Raw genomic sequence first — 21,659 nt, forward strand, 5'->3', positions numbered from 1 at the left:
TGCAGGGCCACGTTTTATTCATGTTATCATTCAATCGCTCGGGTTGAGTCGTGTCTTGGTAAACTAAAAACTGTGGGCTCTCAAACAATCAAGGAAACCCGAATTGACACTTATTTGTAGCATTTGAATGGCTGACCCATAAAAAGTAAACGCATTAAAGTAGTCGATAGCAGATTAGCTCATTTTTAAAAGGATCCCTGGCTAATACGACAAATATGCCTTAATACATTATAATTGTCCTCTATAACTACAATGTAAAATTAAAAACACCTTAAATATTGTATTTCTTCTAGAAATAGCTAATCTTTCACTCAATAGGGGAAATGCACGTCGCAAGTTGAAGATGTCATGTGTGATCTATCCCTATGGAATTTATGGTATGCATGTGCAAAAAAAAAAACAGAAACACATTTGAAATATTGATTTGATGCTCATATTAACCATAGGAAGTATTATGTTTGTTTTTATTTGCACATGCATGCCATAAATTCCATAGGGAAAGATAACACATGACATTTATGACATCATCAACTTGCAGCGGGTATTTCCCCTATTGAGTGAAAGATTAGCTATTTCTAGAAGAAATAAAATAATGTAGGTGTTTTTCATTTTAAATTGTAGTTATAGAGGACAATTATAATGTATTAAGGCATATTTGTCGTATTAGCCAGGGATGCCTTTAAAACCCTGTAACCTCCTCAGGGACCCCAGGGGGTCCCCTGGATCCCACTCTGAGAATCACTGAACTAAAACTAATATAATCTTAAACCACAGGTTTGTTCTTAATCAAGAAACTGGAAACGTTGTGTTTTGGTATATGAAGAACATGGCACAAAAGGTTTTGAATTTTGTGTTTGGTGGATTATTTTCCGCTTTTAACAATGCTTCTTGGCAACAACATTATACCATTGGAAAGCTTGTTTATTTAACCTTTACTTTTAATTATTATTTATTAGTATGGTTGCCCAGCAGACTATAGTCCTGGGGAAACTTTATTTATTGTTATTCTCTGTTTCTAGTTTTAATTACATTTGTGGGTTTTAGAGTAAGTAAGACATACTATTGGTCCATTTGATCCCAAAACACAGCTTTTTCTTTTAATTTCAGTTACTGTGTTCCTCTTCTGGCATGACATTTACAGCATCAACTGTTAAAGCTGCACTATGTAACTTTCCTCCTAGAAAAAGCTAGATAGTTTCGTTTAACGACTGTAGACATACTGTGTACCGATGCGCATGATTTTTTGGTCAAAATCTGTAGTGCTGTATAGAAAATTGGGGGCAGAGGTTCTGCTCTGGCACGCAGGGAGATTAGCTGTTCACAGACGGAAGGACGGACATACGGACGGACGGACGGACGGACGGATGGACAGACGGTGCAAAACAGTCTCCCCATGCCCTTCGGCCTAGCAGAGACAATAATAGTGAAATATCAAATATGAAAACAAACATATTTACTTTGTTTGAGTCTATTCAGTTACAAGATGTAATATGATTCCATAATATGTTTTTGTAGGCTATTTGTCACATTCCTAAGACAATAGTTTGATTACAATACATTTACCCCCATTGATTCCGGATGACCCAAATGCATTTGGGTCCCCATCCGTAATTAAAGGACAACTTTGTTTTTTTACAACAAGGGTTAATTTTAATTTACTTCTTTCTATCGTTTTAGTGATTTTAATGATTTTGATTTGCATGCATGCCCCAGGTTGGGGGCATGCATGCAAGTGGCTAAATATGTATTTTTAGACACAATAAGCCCATACCCAAGATGCACCACAATCTTTCATGGGCAGATGGGATGTATGGGGGCTGGTGTAAATAGAAACAATGACATTGTTGGCTTATTGGGTCTAAAAAGACATATTTAGCCACTTGCATGCATGCCCCCAGCCTGGGGCATGCATGGAATTGTGTTAAAGAATCATATGGACTAAGAACAACAGCATAATTATACATACATACATGGATTGGATATACATGATTATAATGGCCTTTTTAGAGGTCATTGTCATCCAGATCAAGAGAAGCCCTTGGCATCTTGACAGGTGTGCTGAGGCGTCACTGGCCCAGCAGGGGGCCGACTTGTTCAACATAAGATGACAACAAGGTATGAACAAGGGCATAAGGGAGCGAGCTCACATCTCAGCCTCAGGTACCTCGTTCATTGCCCATAGACGTTGGTGTAAAGTACCTAAGTAGGCCTACATTTACTCAAGTACTGTAAGTACAAATTTGAGGTCTTTGTAGGCCTACTTTACTTTACTTATTTCCAATTTCCAATACATTTCAGCTCCAAGGTGCTGCTGAGCATGATTTTTTTTCACCCATGATGAGACAACTGATTCAATCTAATTTACCAAACTGAAAGAATAATAATTACGATATAAGTAGCCTATTAATAAAATCACGTTTTTATCGAATTTAGGCTATAATTGTTTATTTATTTATAACACTATGAACTTTGTAATAATGCATATTTACTTTCTGCAGTGTGATGATTATGTGTCATGTGACAGTACAGTAGAGAATAGAGCGTCGCAGCGGAAGTGGATTCCTGGGGTCACTTAATATTCCCCATTCATTTTCGCCATAGACTTTTACAAATATATTTATAACAATTATGTTAAGCCTCGAACCAAGCCATCCAGGATGCGGTGAATCATGATCATATAACCTTTGATCCTATGTGAAAACATATTTTAATATTACATTATTTGATATACTACATTTAATAACTAGGCCTACCCTTTGTTTAGCGATTTTCAAAATGTTCTTTTCATAGAAAAAAGGTTATATGGTCATGATTCACCTCCATCCTGGATGGCTTGGTTCGAGGCTTAACATAATTGTTATAAATATTTTTGTAAAAGTCTACGGCGAAAATGAATGGGGAATATTAAGTGACCCCAGGAATCCACTTCCGCTGCGATGCTCTCTAATGCTTTGCATCAGGCAGCCAATCATCTTCGTTCGGAGGCGTTGCCAAGGACAAAAACACTGCTACAACAAGCCTCGCTACACCGTCATTGAAAACCTATCGAATTCTGTGACTCCAGAGGTCGCATTTTTTTTGACAGATTGGCATGAAATCAAATATTAGTAGTCATTTGGGATTAGGGTTTTATTTTAGCAATTATATTGTAAATGGTAAATAGTGCATTTATAGAGCTTTGTCAGGTCAGCCTGTCAGCTCTGGCTCCATCTTGCTTTGTTCCCTGGGCAACCAGGGTTGTTGTGACATGTATGAAGATTCATGCACAATCACCACAATGCCGACCTAAAACAAAATCGACCCAAACTCGTTTCCCAACGGGTCTGTGGCCTTAAGCTAGATGCAAAATCAAATGTTTGCTTCTGGGGGTCCCTAGCTGGAACAAAAATATTTTGCGATGGGGGTCCGTGGCCAAATACATATCCCTATGGGGTTCCTTGACATGCCCGGGTAGCTCAGTCGTTAGAGCTCTCGCCTTTGTACCGCAAGGTCATGGGTTCGATTCCGGGCACCGTTAACTCAGCGTATGAGTAGCACGACTTCGGCAAGTACTGGGAGCTGATGGTAGGTGTGGCGCTCCACCTCAGCAGTCCATCTCCCAGGGGTCTAGCGCATTGTAACGGGGACAGACTCCTGCGTGTTACCGGCTGATACCGACAACAAGCCACTCCCGACCTACTTGTTGACATGACAAAGTTTGAGAAACAATGATAGCAACATAAGTTTTTTTCAGGAAAACTGTTAGGATTTAGAATACATTTTTAGAATGTGCCTATCAGTGGTTATGGAATGTGTTTTTGGCCGCGGATCCATCTCAAAATATTTTGTTCCACGCATCATGGACCCCTATCGCAAAATATTTTGTTCCAGGGACCCCCAGAAGCAAAGATTATATTTCGGTCTATTCTGCATTAAGGCCACAGACCCGTTGGGAAACGAGTTTGGGTCGACTTTGTTTTAGTTCGACCTTTCATGTATTCCAAATGCAATATGGTTAAAGTGATTATGATTTCGCTTGTCCTTGCCTAGTCATGGATCTGAACTGTGTGCTCATATAGCCTACCTCCAATCTGTGGACTGTTTAACATTTCTTCCTCTCGAGTTGTCTGCCACCCGGTTTTGATGTTATAAACATTGTGGTGATTGTGCATACATGTCACTGTCACAACGAATACATGAAAGGTCGACCTAAAACAAAGTCGACCCAAACTCGTTTCCCAACGGGAATCATAATCACTTTAACCATATTGCATTTGGCACATGGCTAGGCCTACAAACAAAACATTTTATGAAATCAGATTTATCAATACTGGAAAAATCTCAGTTGAAACTGTTACCCCCGCGACCCGATTCCAGATAAGCGGTTGAAGATGGATGGATGGATCCTACATTTGGCATTTTAATGCTGAAATTGTACCCAGTAAAGCAAGCCTGATAAAAGTCTCAAACACACAGAACTCAGGAAAATATATATCTGTTTAGAAGTTTTGGGGGGAGGACCACCAGACTCCTGTTGGGGAGTTCCGCGCACCCCCTAAAAAATACATCTCCTGGATTCTCCTGGACTGACTGTCCAATAGTCCAGTAGCCAGCCCATATATCCCCATTGTGAACCCGGACATTTTGAGTACCCTAAAGTTTTATGTTAGAAATGTTGAGTATGGGTCCCCAGCAGTTAGAAACTGCCGGATGCTAACTTGCATATGTTGGGCAATTTTCATAATTAGCATAATTAGATTAAATTAGCATAATCACCTATAATAATGGAAAATATGTCAAAAACTGATTGGACGATTTGAACAATATTGGAGTGGTTTTGGGGGTTATTGAGGATGCTGAATCCATTTCTGACATTTTCTAAATTCAAAACGGCCGTTTTAAACCGGAAATGGTCATATACCAACTTAAAGCTATACTGTAAGTTGCTCAACTAGTGGTCAGTAGCAGTATACAGTCGCGTCTGCTTTTTTCGGCCGTTTTTCGCCGCGGACCGGGCCGTCAGACCACCGCGTCCGCCTCGCCTCGCCGAGACGCTTTCAATCCCGTGTCCGTCTACGAGCAGCGGTTGGGCAGTTACATGCTAGACTAGACCAGTGTACACACTGCAGTGTACTTCCTGAAGGCGTGTTTCCTAAACCCACCAGAGAGCCCGGCAGTGTATGATCTGCACTGTGATTGGCCGGTAGTGTATCACGTGTGTATGATCTGCAATGTGATTGGCCAATGCAGATGACGTCATTTTGCCGGGAAATCCCGCCCCTGTCAAGGCTAAGTAGAAAACATATAAAGAAAGGCTTTTGGGGCTGAAATGAACGGAGTGGGGGTTCTAAAACTTTAGCGATTTAATAGTTAGGACAATTTTAAGATATGTTTTATAAAAAAAGTTACATAGTATAACTTTAAATTGGGATGATTTTGATACTTTTTTTGTCCGGGTTCACTTTCTGGCTACTAGACTACAATGTTGACAACCCTGCTCATTGGCGAGGTGTCCTAGCAAGTTGATTTGGCGAGTTGGATTTTTGGCGAAGTGACTGGTATTCATGGACGGGTTTTGATTGATTGATTGAAGAATTTATTAGAAGTTTGCAATAGAAAAAAGTACAGTTTCATGACAGTACAAATCACTGGTACAAGGTCAACTAAAAGGAGATCCTAGAAAGCCGAGGCTTATTTCCACAGGAACCACACTTTAAAGGAGCTATAGTCAACTTTTTCATTGTAGGACGACACTTTGTTTACATCCTAGTCTATAGACTAGAATGTAAACAAAGTGTTGGTCCGACAATGGCCAAAATGATTATTTTATCATTATCTTGCGCTTTTTGTGGTCATTTTTGAATAGAAACACATATATGAAGCTTATTTTTTTATAAAATATTTTCGAAACATTATTTTTATTTTAGCATCCGTTTATCAAGAAAAAGTTGACTATAGCTCCTTTAAGTATCTCATAACATTGAAAGACAGACGGATAGAACATAGTACTTTATCTAGGATAATATCAGTTTCAAAAGCATAACATCAAAAACAAAAAAAGAGAAAAGGGGGGGGGGGGGGGGAGAGAAAAGGGGGGGGGGGATTAGTAATTGCAGCGTAATAACCAACAACTTGAAACAGCCAGGGCGACTTGCCACTATTCGACATAGGACAACATGTTTGTGCGTAACAACGGAAACAGCAGCAGCAGGCAGGAGGATGTAGCGGCCGCCGCGGTGGTTCTTTGACATCACATTCTCAACCATCACACAGGAATTCCTCTTTTCTTTTTGCTCTCTCACGCGACGTCTCTTTCGCTTCCTATGCTGTCATAATAATAATAATATCACGGATGTTCTGGTGGGTTGGGACCGGTTCGGCTCGGCATGGATCCGGAGGACTAGACTAGAGAGGAGGGGAAGCTTCTTCTGATCTAAAACATGTCAAACAGTATCCTCGACGCGGCGTCCAGGGGGGTGAAATGGGACCGGACCGCCGTGGCCAAGAGAGCCGTGCTCCTGGCCGCCGCCGCGGCCGGCGCCAGAGCCCTGTACCCGGTCATCTACAGACACATCCACCACCGGAGGGGGAGAACCAGAGGAGGTCCGCAGGAGGAGGATGAGAAGAACGGATCAGCCGCCGCCGCCGCGGGTCCTGTGGTTGTCAAGCCCCACGCCGAGGAGGGTCCAGCAGCATCGATCCAGCAGCAGCAGAAGAAGATATCCACGTCTCTGGAGGTGAGTGATGCAGTGGCGGCTCCAGGGAATAATCAGCAGGGGGGGGCTTCAATTTACCAAAGGGGGCACTTTATTTTTCAACACTGTACGCCTATATATATCAAGCCGTTTTTTTTGTGGCGTTTTGAGCCAAGCTATAATGTCCATTACAAGTTTTCTCACTGAAAAGATTATGAATTTCCCGTGCTGCATGTACAACAACACATGGACATCAAAACAAAACCAACTATGTGCAGTGCCAGCGTAGGCTACCTTTTATTATTGCGTTTTCATCAAACTATTAATTAATTTGAAAATGTATATTTATAATAATCACAAAGAACATATATAATCAACACCTGTAAAACATCTTAAAATACTGGTGGGGTAAGGTAGTACTGGCCAATCTGGACTGGGGGGCACAAAGTTTATCTGGGTGGGCATTGCCCCCCAATGCACCCCTGTTGAGCCGCTTATGGAGTGATGTCAAGATATTGTGACCAAAATACAGTAATTGCGATTTACACATCGCGATAACATTTCTGTATATATATTTTTTTGCACTGTTTTATTTTCATTTGTATTTGTTTTCCTGACTATATCTACTGCATAGTACTGTGTTCTATCCGTCTGTCATTCAATGTTATATGAGATACTTCAATGGTTTCCTGTGCAAATAAGCCAAGTGCTTTTCTAGGATCTCCTTTTAGTAGACCTTGTACCAGTGAACTGTACTGTCATGAAACTGTACCTTTTCCCATGCAAACTTCTAATAAAGTCTTCAATCAATCAGTAATCAAAATATCCCCAACATCCAATATCCAATAATAGCGGGGCTGGGGCACGGTGGCGCAGTGGTTAGCGCTTCGCCTCACAGCTAGAAGGTCCTGGGTTCGATTCTCGCCGGGGGATGCTGTGGGAGCTGGGGACGTGTTTCTCCCTCCGCGTCATCAGCGCCCATACCCTAGGTGGGGTCGGCAATAGGGCCTTTCTGTGTGGAGTCTGCATGTTCTCCCCGTGTCTCCTAGGGTTGATACCCTCACAAAAACATGCAGTAATCCTGGTCTCAATAATGCCTCCCCCTGGCCAGGCGGGGCGCTTGATGGAGGGGAAAGGAACTGGTTGGAATAACGTGTTCCTTCCACGCGCTACGTCCATCCCGGGGAAATCCCCCCTGTCAGGTGAAAAGAAACAACTTGGACTACTCATGCATTGAAGGAAGCATGAGGTCAGTCCGTTGTCTCCCCAGGCGCGGCAGAGGGAGAGCAGAGCCCAGGATTACATAGGCAATTGGCACTGGGTGAAAAAGGGGTTGCAAAATCGTGGGATAAAAATTAAAAAAAAAATATATATATATATATATATATCCAATAATAGCATCCTTTGCCAATAATAGCAGATCTATCTACAAGCTCACAACGCATTGTAACGGGACATATTGTGAGCTTGTAGACCGGCTATCTTTTGGTAAAGCGATTTGGTAGAATGAAAACGGGAAAAAAAGACTTTCAAGTAAGTAAGTACATTATTTACAGGTCCGTTTTACCACTTAAACCCTCTATAGGATTTAAGTGGTAACAGATATGAAGCTCGACAAATAAAAGATGAATTGATCCCATTCCTAGTGCATGATAGGATAGAGGACAATTTAAATCTGGAGGATGAATGTAAATCACAGCGATACGATTATTGTGAGCGTTTTCTATGGCGACAAACGATAATAATAACGATTATCATCTCCATCCCTAAAGGTGAACGCCGAGTTCTTCCGTCAGATCCTGGAGCTCGCCAAGATCCTCTTCCCTAGGCTGGTGTCCAAGGAGCTGGGGCTGCTTTCGCTGCACTCCGTGGCGCTGGTGTCGCGGACCTTCCTGTCCATCTACGTGGCCAGCCTGGACGGCAAGATCGTGAAGACCATCGTGGAGAAGCAGCCGCGCCGCTTCGTGCTGCAGCTGGTCAAGTGGCTGCTCATCGCCATCCCGGCCACCTTCGTCAACAGCGCCATCCGCTACCTGGAGTGCAAGCTGGCCCTGGCCTTCAGGACGCGCCTTGTGAACCACGCCTACCGCACCTACTTCACCGACCTCACGTACTACAAGGTACAAACTATACGTTATCACAGCCCCCCAAAATATAATAATGATAATGATGATGATGATGAGGATGATGATGATGATGATGATGATGATGATGATGATAATTATAACAATAAAATAATTAACATGACAAGCACTTGGAATTGTAGAGGTTGAGGCATTACACTCGGTTCCACAGAAGTATTGTGCAAATTGCTGATCTACAGTACAAGCGCCTCACACTGGCTTGCAGGCTTAGTTGTAGATCGTCTATTTTCACAACGTTTGCCTCTTTCTCAGTAATATTTGACCCAATTTGGTATTAAAAAGGTACTATTGATGCTTCAATTTGGGCGTTAGTTTACGGAAAAAAACACAAGAAAAGTTAGGATGCAGAGATAAAAGATTTCTTTCTGCCCTGTGCCCGACGATAGCGACGATATAACACCTTTACCTAATCCTAATCAATACTCTCGTGTTAAATTCAGGTGAGCAACATGGACGGCCGCCTGGCCAACCCGGACCAGTCTCTGACGGAGGACGTGATGATGTTCTCCCAGTCGGTGGCCCACCTCTACTCCAACCTCACCAAGCCCATCCTGGACGTGCTGCTCACCTCCTACACGCTGATCCGGACGGCGCGCTCGCGCGGCGCCAACGCCACGGGCCCCACGCTGCTGGCGGGCCTGGTGGTGTTCGCCACCGCCAAGGTGCTGCGCGCCTGCTCGCCCCGCTTCGGCAAGCTGGTGGCGGAGGAGGCACACCGCAAGGGCTACCTGCGCTACGTGCACTCCCGGATCATCGCCAACGCCGAGGAGATCGCCTTCTACAGAGGACACAAGGTACTACTGTATGTGTGCGAAGGCGGCGCAACGCGTACGTCTAAGGCCTGTCACAATTTATCGCATAATCGCCTAATGGCGGTTATTTGAGATACTCTCAATTATTTAGCATAATTGTCGCAATCGTTTGCGTGTTAAGAATGGTTCATACATTTTGAAACATTTTCCACTACTACTTTGTACCCCTAGACCAGACCTGGTCATTGTGCGGCCCGGGGGCCGTATGTGGCCCTTTGTTCACTCTGACCGGCCCTTGTAGGGTCTGGGTCAATGGTGTCAGTCATTGTCACTCATTTATTTCATTCTGATTAAATTCTGATTCTGATTTTTATTTTTTATTTTATTTTACCTTGGAGGGCCCTTGATGCCCAGGGGCCCCTGGCACGTGCCCAAAGTGCCCATATGGTAGATCCGGGCCTGACATATTGTATAAAACAGTGTTGCAGAACATTTTCATACATTTCATGGATATGTAGCTTCATAGACATGTTTGACAGCACTACCATCATTGTTGTGAAAATGAAAGGTTTGTGTTTGTTGGATTCGTGTTAATGTGTGTTTTCAGACATTTAAAGGAGCTATAGTCAACTTTTTCTTGAAAAACGGATGCTAAAATAAAAATAATGTTTGAAAATATTTTATAAAAAAATAAGCTTTATATATGTGTTTCTATTCAAAAATGACCACAAAAAGCATAAATAATGATAAAATAATCATTTTGGCCATTGTCAGACCGACACTTTGTTTACATTCTAGTCTATAGACTAGGATGTAAACAAAGTGTCGGCCCTACAATGAAAAAGTTGACTATAGCTCCTTTAAACCACTTAAACCCTCCATACGCACATTTGACCGTTGGGTCTGTACTTGGTCTGCTCTTTTCTTTCTCCCCTCCGCACTAAACCTCTTTGCCGAAAATAGCAGATCTACAAGCCCACTCACAACGCCTCGCGATGGGAGACCTTGTTGTTTGCTTTTAGGTCTGCTATTTTCGACCAATGTTCCCCTCAGAATAGGGATGCTAGGGATAAAGTGTTTAATGTAAAAAAGCAAAGATTTGGCATTTTTAATGTATTGAGCGTTTTGTTCTGATCCAAATAAAACATTATATGTGTGTGTGTGTGTGTGTGTGTGTGTGTGTGTGCGTGTGCGTGCGCGTGCGTGTGTGTGTGTGTGTGTGTGCGTGCGTGCGTGTGTGTGTGTGTGCGCTGTGTACCAGGTGGAGATGCGTCAGCTGCAGAAGTGCTACAGCTCCCTGGCGGAGCAGATGAACCTCATCCTGTCCAAGCGGCTCTGGTACATCATGATAGAGCAGTTCCTCATGAAGTACGTGTGGAGCGGCAGTGGGCTGGTCATGGTGGCCGTGCCCATCATCACAGCCACAGGCTTCGCTGACAACGGTACCGTAGTAGAAGTATATTATATCGTCGTTTGTCGGGTGGAAACCTTGTATGTAAAAAAACAGTTGGACATACAAAAGACATACAAATTTGAAACTTGGACATCCAAGGTTTCTGCCTGTCAGTGACGAAATCCTCTTTTAATTTCCTTTAGAAGCCACACAATCAAAGACTTGTTGCCTTCCTTCTTGTGGCTCTTGTCGCACCGAGTGCCGCGCTGCGAGCTTGTAGATCTGCTATTTTTGAAAAATCGTGAAAATGTGTGCACATTTTTCAATATAGGTCTATATATTTTTAAAGAAACTTTTGTAACTCAAATATTTGCTTCTGGGGGGGTCCCTGGAACAACATATTTTGAGATGGGGGGTATGTGGCCAAATAAATGTAATTTTGGGGATCCTTGACATAAAAAAGTTTCTGATCCACTGATTCAGAGGAAGGATTTAGAAGTTGGGTCAAAGATCGGGTCAAAGATATTCAAATACTTGCACACATTTTCACGATTTTTCAAAAATAGCAGATCTACAAGCTCGCAGCACGGCACTCGGAATTTTTACCAAAATTTCCAGCACAAGCCAACATGGTGATGGCCCCTGGTTTTGTTAAAATGGCGTTTCCACACACTTGTACAATCTACGTTAAGGTGCATTGATGGCATGCTGTACAGGAGGCTTGTGGTGTCCCTCCCAACACCTGACTAGGACACTTCATGTTGTTGTTTCCTTGAATGTGTCACCCATACATAATAAAACATGCTGTGTGTGTGTGTGTGTGTGTGTGTGTGTGTGTGTGTGTGTGTGTGTGTGTGTGTGTGTGTGTGTGTGTGTGGCTGTGGCTGTGTGCGTGCTTGTGCGTGTGTGTGTGAGAGACAGGGCCCATATCTTAACACCTTATTCCTAAACTACTTTGCCATGTTTTACTATTTTGAAAAACATTTTAAAATAGTAGAAATAATCGATCTACTGTACCACCTGACAACATGTCGATGTAGATCAGCTACTATTTTGAACTATTTTATTTATTTATTTTAATGTCTGAAATGTCTTTATTGGGAATAACCCCTTGAGATACACCATCTCGTTTTCAAGGGGGTCCGCAAAATTACAAAATACAATAGTACAATATGGCTTAGCGATGTTTAGCGATAAGGGGTAAGGCAAGATAGTAGCCTTTTGGCGTGGATAAAAAGAAGCCTGTGGTTGTGGAGTCTCGTTGCTATGCTGATGGGGACATTTGAATACCACTGTATTTTACCCATGACCTCACAACAACATGGTCTCTTGATCTTATCCTCCTCTCACATACACAAAGGTATGCAAAGTTGACACCACCGGCCCAAGGAATGGACATAATATTATGTACAGCAGACATTCAGGTTTGGGATCCAAGTGTAAAATGCAGAGTTAGTTGATCAACTAGACCAGGGGTCTTCAACGTTTTCAGGCCAGGGACCCCCAAACTGATGGGGAGATGGAGCAGGGACCCCCTACCTCGGGGTGGGGGGGGGGGGCTACAACATATTATTTATTTCTAAAACGGCATTCCTTGATTCTGATTGGCTGGTTGCTGTGGTATATGAGACTATAACCCACACCTTGAATCAGTTTATATCAAACCGCGTTATTTCTTTCCACAGTGTTCCACAGTGCACCAATTATCTGCACCTGTGTTGTTTCTGCAGCCTGGCCGGGAACTACTTTCTTGTAGCTGGGGACTACTTTCTTGCAGAGCAGACCTTATTGTGTATTATTAGTGAAATAAAACCGTTTTAATTGGTACATGTCTATGATTTTTCATGTTGCCATATTGTAACCGTTTTAGAAAAGCAATAAGCCACGCAAGGCTTGTGGTTACCTGTATTTTACAACTCCCTACGCCTCTCAGCCGGTGTAAAATACCAGGTAACCACTCGCCTCTTGTGGCTTATTGCTTCAGTATAAAATTGTGTTTCGTGTGTATAAACATACCATGCTAGGGGGCCGTACCACTGCCATTTATAAACATACCTTATTAACTGAGAACCAATGTCAATAATATCAATCTATCACGAACAATCTGTCAATTGCACAATAATCATATATACAAGCTATCAAAAGAGACATTTATATTTAAAGACAAATTAAAAAAAAATTAAAAACGTTTTTTTTTCTCCAACAATTTCGGTGACCCCCTGCAGCATCCCCGCGGACCCCCTATGGTCGCGGACCCCCTGTTGAAGACCCCTGAACTAGACCAAGGGTTCACAAAAGTTTTAGGCAGTGAACCCCCAAAATATTAATAATATTGCCTGCTGCCACCAGTGGTGGGAAAAGTACTCTGATTTCTTACTTAAATAAAGGAATGGTTCATGTATGTTTTATATTATTATAATGTATATCTGAAAAGTAACTAGTAACTACAGTTTTAAAACTAGAAGCAGTGCTCTTCCGAGCACAGGTCTCCACCAGGCCACACAAATCGGCCTGTTATAGCGCCACCATGAGGCTGATTTAAAAAATGTGGGGCAGAGGTTCTGAATTAGCATCCAGGGAGTGTGTGTGCTCAGTTTGGCAGCGATCGGGCCAACGGCGCCGGAGATTAGCTGGTAACAACCAGGCCACACAAATCGGCCTGTTATAGCGCCACCATGAGGCTGATTTGAAAAATGTGGGGCAGAGGTTCTAGATTGGCATCCAGGGAGTGTGTGTGCTCAGTTTGGCAGCGATCGGGCCAACGGTGACTGAGATTAGCTGCTCACAAACTGCGAGGACGGACGCACGCACGCACGGACGGACGGACGCACGCACGGACGGACGGACGGACGGACGGACGGAGGGGAAAACATACTCTCCCTCAGCCTTCGGCTGGTGGAGACAATAAATAGTTGAGTAAAATACAATATTTGGATCCGAGATCCAAATATTGGAAATTGGACATACTCAAGTACAAATACCTACAAGTACAGGACTCTAGGACTCTAGTGGCTATGTGTGTCTGTGGGTGTTGTGAATATTTTGGACATAAAGGTTTTTACAAGGTTTCTACTTTCTATAAATATCAGGGACATCAAATGTTTTATAAGGTTTCTAAAGATGTTTGGAATATAAAAGGTTTGCATCCGACAGCTGACAACATTGAAAGAACTACAGTATGAACTGCAATGGAACATCATGACCCTGTGCGTAATGGTGGTTCTGAAAAGTAACCCCCCCATCCCTCCCTCTCTCTCTCTTTCTCTCTCTCTAGAATCGTCGATCGACGGCCAGGTGACTCAGGTGTCGATGGTGAGCGAGAGAACGGAGGCGTTCACCACGGCCCGCAACCTCTTGGCCTCGGGAGCCGACGCCATCGAGAGGATCATGTCCTCCTACAAAGAGGTGAAGGCTCCTTCCTGTCTGTTCCACATGCTGTGTTCTCAGATTTAGCGAGAGAAATGAATCTACCAGGTCTATGAAAACAAGCCAAAAAGAAGCGACTATTAGGCCACAGCCAGGAGCACTTTTAAACCTATACACACATCGGAAGGAATTGTGAAAAAGGTGATATAAATCTGGTACAGGGGTCACAAAATATTTTCCGATGTGTGGTCCGTGGATAAATACGTAATAATTTAGGGGTCCTTGACATGAAAATGTTAGAGAACCACTGGTTTAAACAACATTAGACAGCAAGTCCCAGATAAGCAACTACACTTTAGAAACAAGCCCAAAAAAACCTGCAACTGCCAATGGCCGGGTTTCCCAAAGCAATTTTAGCCCTTCGTAGCTCACGCATGGTCGTAGAGACCAAGCCCTAACCGTCATGTTCCCGTGTTTACATGGGTTCGGGCAGAGCGACTTAATTAGTCCCAGAGTGCCGCGCTGTGAGCTTGTAGATCCGCTATTTTTGAAAAATCATGATTTGTTTTTGTTGAATATATCTATTTAAAAGCGAACATTTCTCAAATATTTGCTTCTGGGTGGTCCCTGGAAAAGTTTGAGAACGGCTGATTTAGAGGAAGGATTTAGAAGTCGAGTCAAAGATATATAAAGACTTTTTCAAAAAGAAAATCACGATTTTTAAAAAATAGCAGATCTACAAGCTCGCAGCGCGGCACTCGGTGCCATGCTGTGAGCTTGTATATCTGCTATTTTTCAATGGTTAAAGCATAAAATAATGGTTAAAGTGGTTACAATCTAACACGACTTGCACGCGTTCCAGGTCTTTGCTTTTTAATCCAGAAAAACAGTGAAACCCAGTGCATGCATTCATTCACTCTTAGGATTGATTCGAGGCCTGTAAGAGGATTGTGCAGGAAAGGGGCATTTGGTTCAGCAGTTTTTCCGTGTTGTTGCTGGGCTGTAAATGAGTGTTTCTTATTATAACACCCGCCAGTAATGGGGCATTCAGGTGACAGCACTAGCATGCAGTTTAGACTTCTTTTCAATGGGATGCCGATAGAAAACAATGCCTCTGCAAGCGAATCTTATAATCTTATTATAATCTTATTATAGAAAACTTGTCACCACTGGCTTTAGGGAGGCATATCAACGTGTGCCACTTGAAAATCCTTTGTGCCAGGGACGCGACCGCGGTTTTCCCGGTGAACCTGAGCGCAACGGTGGGGGCGCGGGAGTGTGGGGAACACTGACTATTGCCGATGACGGAGAGGTTATATAGCTTAGGCTTTATGTATTGAGAATGAGAGGCACTTTTGATATTTAAAAGTTATTTGGGGCCATGATGATAAACTTTTCTTCCCACTACTAGACTAAGGATTTATATTGTCTGTGTTAGTGTTTACAACCACAATTATTCACGTGTGGCAAGATCGCGGTTCCACTAGTTTTTAGTTGGCTAGTGTAGGCTTAGAAGCCTTTTCAGAAGTTAATTGAATGTTTTCCATTTAATGCTTTCCTTTATCCTCATCTAATCTTGCGCTAATGCACGCAACTGTTTTTGCCAGGTTTTAAGGTCTTATTTTGGTTGTTTCTCATAAAGCTCGCAACCCTCCTTGCCCATCGGCCCCCACCGTTGCGCTCAGGTTCACCGGGAAAACCGCGGTCAAGGACCCCAAGAAGATTTGTCTAAACATTTAAACTATTCAACATTTTTCAAACACTTTCAAGATCTTTCTAAAATGTTCAAACATAGCAGATGTGAGCTTGTACATCTGCTATTTTCAAATAGCAGATACAGTATGGTGCATACATACACGTTAGTCTGTAATCCCTCCTCAGGTGAATAGCTCTACCCCGGCGTATGTTTTATTTTTTTTAGCCTGGCTTCAGTGACATCGATTTATGAGGATGTTGACTGTTGAATGTGTGTTAGATGTGCGGCGCGTCAGCAAGCCTCTGCTTGTTGCAGGGCCTTGGTAATGTGCACGTCTGTGGCAACTTTAAAAGGCATGCAACACATTCCTTAACCGGCACGATCTGCTGATATCATGGCGTGTGATTATAGCGCGTGTGTGTATATCTGTGCTGTGTGTGTGTGTGTGTGGGTGTGTTTGTGTGTGTGTGAGCGTGAGCGTGTGTGTGAATAGTCCGGACCGGTGGCCTTATAACATGTCCCAGCTTGTGTTTAGTCTGGTGAGGAGTATGCAACTATCTTGCCATATCGGCATTGTCTGTTTCTGAGCGGTGCATGCTGCTCCAACGTTTGACGCTGTGTGTTTGTATGAGCATGGATTTGTCTGTGTGAGCACGACACATCAGTCAGCTCTTAGGGGGTCTTTTACGCATTACGTATTCTTCTGCGCAATCTAATCTCTGATCCATTGACCATATAAACACACACACATAAATACTTTTATGTCGCTTCCGAAATGACGCGATACCTGGAAGTTGAAAATCAATTATTCACAAGGTTATCTTCTCATATCTGTGACCTTTAGCCAAATCAGGCTCATTTAGAGATAAACAAGGTTTGATATCAAAATCTATTGGCTGACATCCAGTGTTGATGCTTGTAAATATACAGTAGAGCAGCATGCTCTACTGTAGGGATGTCACCATTATGACATTTTACTTACTGCACGATTAATTGTACCTCAAAAAATTGTGATTAACAATTTAATTGTGTTTTACATCGTTTTAATTGTCGTTGACATAACATTATGATTTAAAAAAAACGAAAGGTGCGCAGGGCAGAGATGGCAAATAACACAATAATTATTTTTAAAAAGAATCGTGGAAATAGCCGTGTGACTCATTTTGAGCTTGTAGATCAGCTATTTCCACTATTTCTAAAAACATTTGGAAACATATCTTTATATCTTTATGACGATTATGCTAAAGATAATTGTGATAGGCGATCATGTAATGAGTGTGACAGGCGTAGACATGCTGGCAGAGAACATTTATAAAGGTTACAATAATGAGCTAAACATGAAAAACTTTACAAAGTTGCTGATCTACAAGTTCACAATGCGAGCTTGCAGATCTTATAGGATTGTTCATTGGCGTATAATTATATCATGCAGACCACCTGTACGGAAGCAGACAAATGTGTTTCTTCACTATGTTATTCTGATGTTTCTTTATTTTGTCACCCATCTGTATGTATTACTCCTAATGCACACTTTGATATTGCTGTGTGCGTGCGTGCGTGCGTGTGTGTGTGCATGCGTGCGTGCATGTCCAAGGCTAAGCATAGCTGTGAATAATCCTCCATCTGTTGATCCTCTCTGCAAGCACATCTCTACCTCACTCACTTACACACACACATGCACGCGCGCACACACACACACACACACACACACACACACACACACACACACACACACACACACACACACACACACACACACACACACACACACACACACACAGGCTCTTAGGAGTTTAACCACAACACTGTCATGCTGGAAGACAAGGAAAGGTTTGTCTCTTGTCTTTACATGATTATAAGGCTGTGATGACGATCCTCTTGTGAACGATAACTTGACAACCGCCTCTTACAGTAACATGTCACGCTGCATGTATCTGAAGCTCTGTCAAATAAGCTGCGTTTTGTAACTATCATGTCCCTACGAAGGGCTGTCACAATTATTACATAATCGTCTAATCGCAATTATTTTGTGATAATCGTCATAATCGTTTACATGTTGAAAGATGTTTATACATGTTCAAACATAAAAAAAAATGTGGAAATAGCAGATCTACAAGCTCACAACGCGTCGCATCGCGACGCATTGTGAGCTTGTAGATCGGCTATATCCACTATCAATGTTCTTTTTAAAGTGTAAAGTTGTCAAATATGTCCTTCATTTCTTTGTATATTTAGGTTATGTGTCATATTGCCATTTGCAACTTCAAAGCCTAAAAGCAGAAATGTAATTGTCAACGACAGAAACACAATGAAATTGTTAATCGCAATTATTTGAGTGACAATTAATCGTCATGTAAAATGTCATAATCGTGACAGCCCTAGACGCCGGTATTCCACCCTCAGTCTCTCATGGGAGAGAGACATTTAGCCTACTGCAGACATCTACGGGCAAACCTTCCAATTTAAAGGACCCCCCGCCCCCGTTTGGTTTGCATGAATAGGCCATGGACCCCCATAACCAGCTCAGTGGCCTTGTGGTTAGAGTGTCCGCCCTGAGAGGTCGGGGGTTTGATTCCCCGGCCGGGTCATACCAAAGACTATAAAAATGGGACCCAATGCCTCCCTGCTTGGCACTCAGCATCAAGGGTTGGATTGGGGGGGTTGATCACCACTAAGGTCCAGGGACTAAAGATGAAAATTAGCCTATGGCTAACTCTGGCTCATTTACATTGAAGTGAGAACTGACATGTTGATTAATGAGTACTGTTTTTGACAGGGGTCAAATAAACAAACTTTCAACTCTGAGAGCTCTCAGAGTTACAGATCGGCAAGGGTCCGTTTGGTTTCTAACTATCAATCATTGACCCCACTGCTCACCTGGGAGGCAATCCCTGCTTCTTCTTCTTTCGTACCAGGGGAGTACTTGGCATGAAAAGGTTTGAGAACTACCTGATTTTTAGAAGGCTTTTTTAGAATCGTCCCCAGGTCTTAATGGGTTAAAGGGAGAGTTGTACGTTCACTGTTTTTGTTCAACTGTCAGGAACGGCAAGACATGTTCCCGGGTCAGGATGTTTAATCATCCACAAGCTGTCATAAACAACACCATGCCTGATAAACATATTCTAAGTAAGACTCCCTAAACGGGAGATTAGCGACCGTCAGGTCGCATGTAAAAATCAGCCTGATCTTGGCGCTAAAGGGGACAGATCCATGTTGATGACATGAGTCTAGACATACTGTGTACCGATGTGTGTGATTTTAGGGCAAAATCAGCAGTGTCCAAAAATGTGGTTTGCAAGACTCGGCCTCATGGTGGCGCTAGAAGAGGGCCATGTGAGAAATGAGGGGTGGAGGTTGTGGTTTGGCAGCCAAGGAGTGTGTGTGCAAAGTTTGGCATGGATAGGCGGGCAACGGTGGCGGAGATATGAGGAGGGCAAAAGTGTGACGTGACGGACAGACATTACGGACTGACGGACGGACTGACTGATAGCCGGTAGAGGTTTTGATAGTAAGTATGCGACCTGATGGTCACAATTAAAACTTCTCACAGTTAGAGCTGTCATGATCATGACATTTTACATGACGATTAATATTATTGTCACTCAAATATTTGCGATTAAGGATTTAATTGTGTTTCTGTCGTTGACAATTACATTTCTGTTTGGCTTGTAGGCTTTGAAGTTGCACAAGGCAAATATGACACATATCCTAAATATACAATGAAATGACTGTCATATTTGACAACTTTATACTTAAAAAAAGAACATTGATAGTGGAAATAGCTGATCTACAAGCTCACAACGTTACGCATCGCTTGTAGATCGAAATAGCAGCTTATGTAGATCTGCTATATTTCCACTATTTTTTGATTATGTACTAATTGTGACAGGCCTACTCACAGTCCATGGTTCATGATCATTCACTAATTTTTCATACAAATGCATTAAAAGGTGTAACAGTTTTTCCTGTATGGTAGTAGAGGTGTGTGTGTGTGTGTGTGTGTGTGTGTGTGTGTGTGTGTGTGTGTGTGTGTGTGTGTGTGTGTGTGTGTGTGTGTGTGTGTGTGTGTGTGTGTGTGTGTGTGTGTGTGTGTGTGTGTGTGTGTGTGTGTGTGTGTGTGTGTGTGTGTGTGCGTGCGTGCGCGCGTGCGAGAAAGAGAGAGAGCTCTGCTGTTACCGACTTGGTTGCTTCATAGTCTACTCTAAAGCCACTCGTCTTTCATTGAAAAATGTAATGTAGGCGTAAATGTCCTTAATGTAGCAAGCAGAAGCTGCCTCAAGCCTTCTGTATGAAAAGCTTGACTGATTATGTCCATTAGTCGGATTGTCGTTATTGAATGCCGTGATTTGCCGTGACTGTTAGAATGTTCGTCAAGCCAACCTTCAAAATAAGAGCGTGAGTAGCACTAACTTAAAATTAAAGTTATACCATGTAACTTTTTTTATAAAACAAATCTTAAAATTGTCCTAACTGTTAAATCGCTAAAGTTTTAGAACACCCACTCCGTTATTTTCAGCTTCTAAAGCCTTCTCTTTATATGTTTTCTATGATCCTGTCCGGGGACCGGATTTCGCGGAAAAATGACGTCATTTGCATCATTCATCCGTATACGTTGTGTATACGTTGGCCAATCACATTGCAGATCATACACACATGATACACTACCGGCCAATTACAGTGCATCTTGCGACTCTTCAGGAAATAGCTTGCTTCAACAGCTTTGTTTACACTGGTCTAGAAGTCTAGCATGTAACTCCCCAACCGCTGCTCGTAGAGGGACACGAGAGACCTCGATGGATGTGTCTCGGCGAGGCAAGGCGGACGCGGTGGTCTGAAAGCCCGGTCCGCGGCGAAAAACGGCCGAAAAAAGCAGACGCGACCGCGGTTTGCTATACTGCTACAGACCACTAGTTGAGCAACTTACACAGTATAGCTTTAAAGTAGTTACTTTTATAATTTAGTAACTAGTAACATAGCTAGTTACTTTTTCAGAGAGTAACTAATAACTATAACTAGTTACTTTTTAAAAGTAACTTGCCCAACACTGGAAATGAAAGACGCAGATCTGCATTCTGTGGTCCTTTATACCAGTGGTTCCCAAGCTTTTTAGCTCAAGACCTAAAATAGAAATGCTATCTCCCAGGGGACCCAGACTAAATAGCAGATCGACAAGCTTACAACACGTTGCGAGCTTGTGAGTTTTAGAGCTGCTATTTTCACTAGTTCTTTAAAGTATTATTATTTTATATATTTTTTAAATTAATGGATCATAAAACATATGCTGTTGTATGGAATTATTTTGAAAAAACTTCAGACATTTTTTTTTTACTCATGGAAATGCCTTTTGTTCTGGTTTTTGACCCTTAACCAACAAGTCCAGCTCCTCAAAAGAAAAGTCCGCTCTCTCTCCATTAGTGGACATTTAGTTTGCTGCTGCTGCAGAAACCAAGCCTAAATAAGCCAGATACATTTTCCCATGGCATATTTTAACTAAATAGCCTACCATATTCTCAATCTCAACTCGAGTCCAAAAGAAAATAGTTATAGCGCTGCTGTGCTGTTTTGACGAGAAGCTGCGGTTGCCAAACTCTGTGAGTGAAACAAGCGACCAGGTCTATGAAAACAAGCCCAACA

The 21,659-nt window shown here is 42.5% G+C and overlaps 1 protein-coding gene across 1 annotated transcript in view; it reads left to right on the forward strand.

Annotated features, from left to right (window-relative positions):
• Positions 1-6,419: 6,419 nt before the first annotated feature.
• The window catches only part of abcd2 (ATP-binding cassette, sub-family D (ALD), member 2), a gene marked incomplete at both ends in the record, with an annotated part of 38,155 nt that continues 22,915 nt past the window's right edge, over positions 6,420-21,659 (forward strand). The window contains 5 exons of the mRNA XM_080754354.1: positions 6,420-6,716; positions 8,447-8,794; positions 9,259-9,612; positions 10,832-11,012; positions 14,238-14,368. Of these exons, the coding sequence (XP_080610480.1) occupies positions 6,420-6,716; positions 8,447-8,794; positions 9,259-9,612; positions 10,832-11,012; positions 14,238-14,368 (1,311 nt within the window). The remainder of the gene's footprint in view (positions 6,717-8,446; positions 8,795-9,258; positions 9,613-10,831; positions 11,013-14,237; positions 14,369-21,659) is intronic.

Source organism: Nannobrachium achirus, assembly GCF_963921795.1.
Source record: "Nannobrachium achirus genome assembly, chromosome: 23".
Lineage (NCBI taxonomy): Eukaryota > Metazoa > Chordata > Actinopteri > Myctophiformes > Myctophidae > Nannobrachium > Nannobrachium achirus.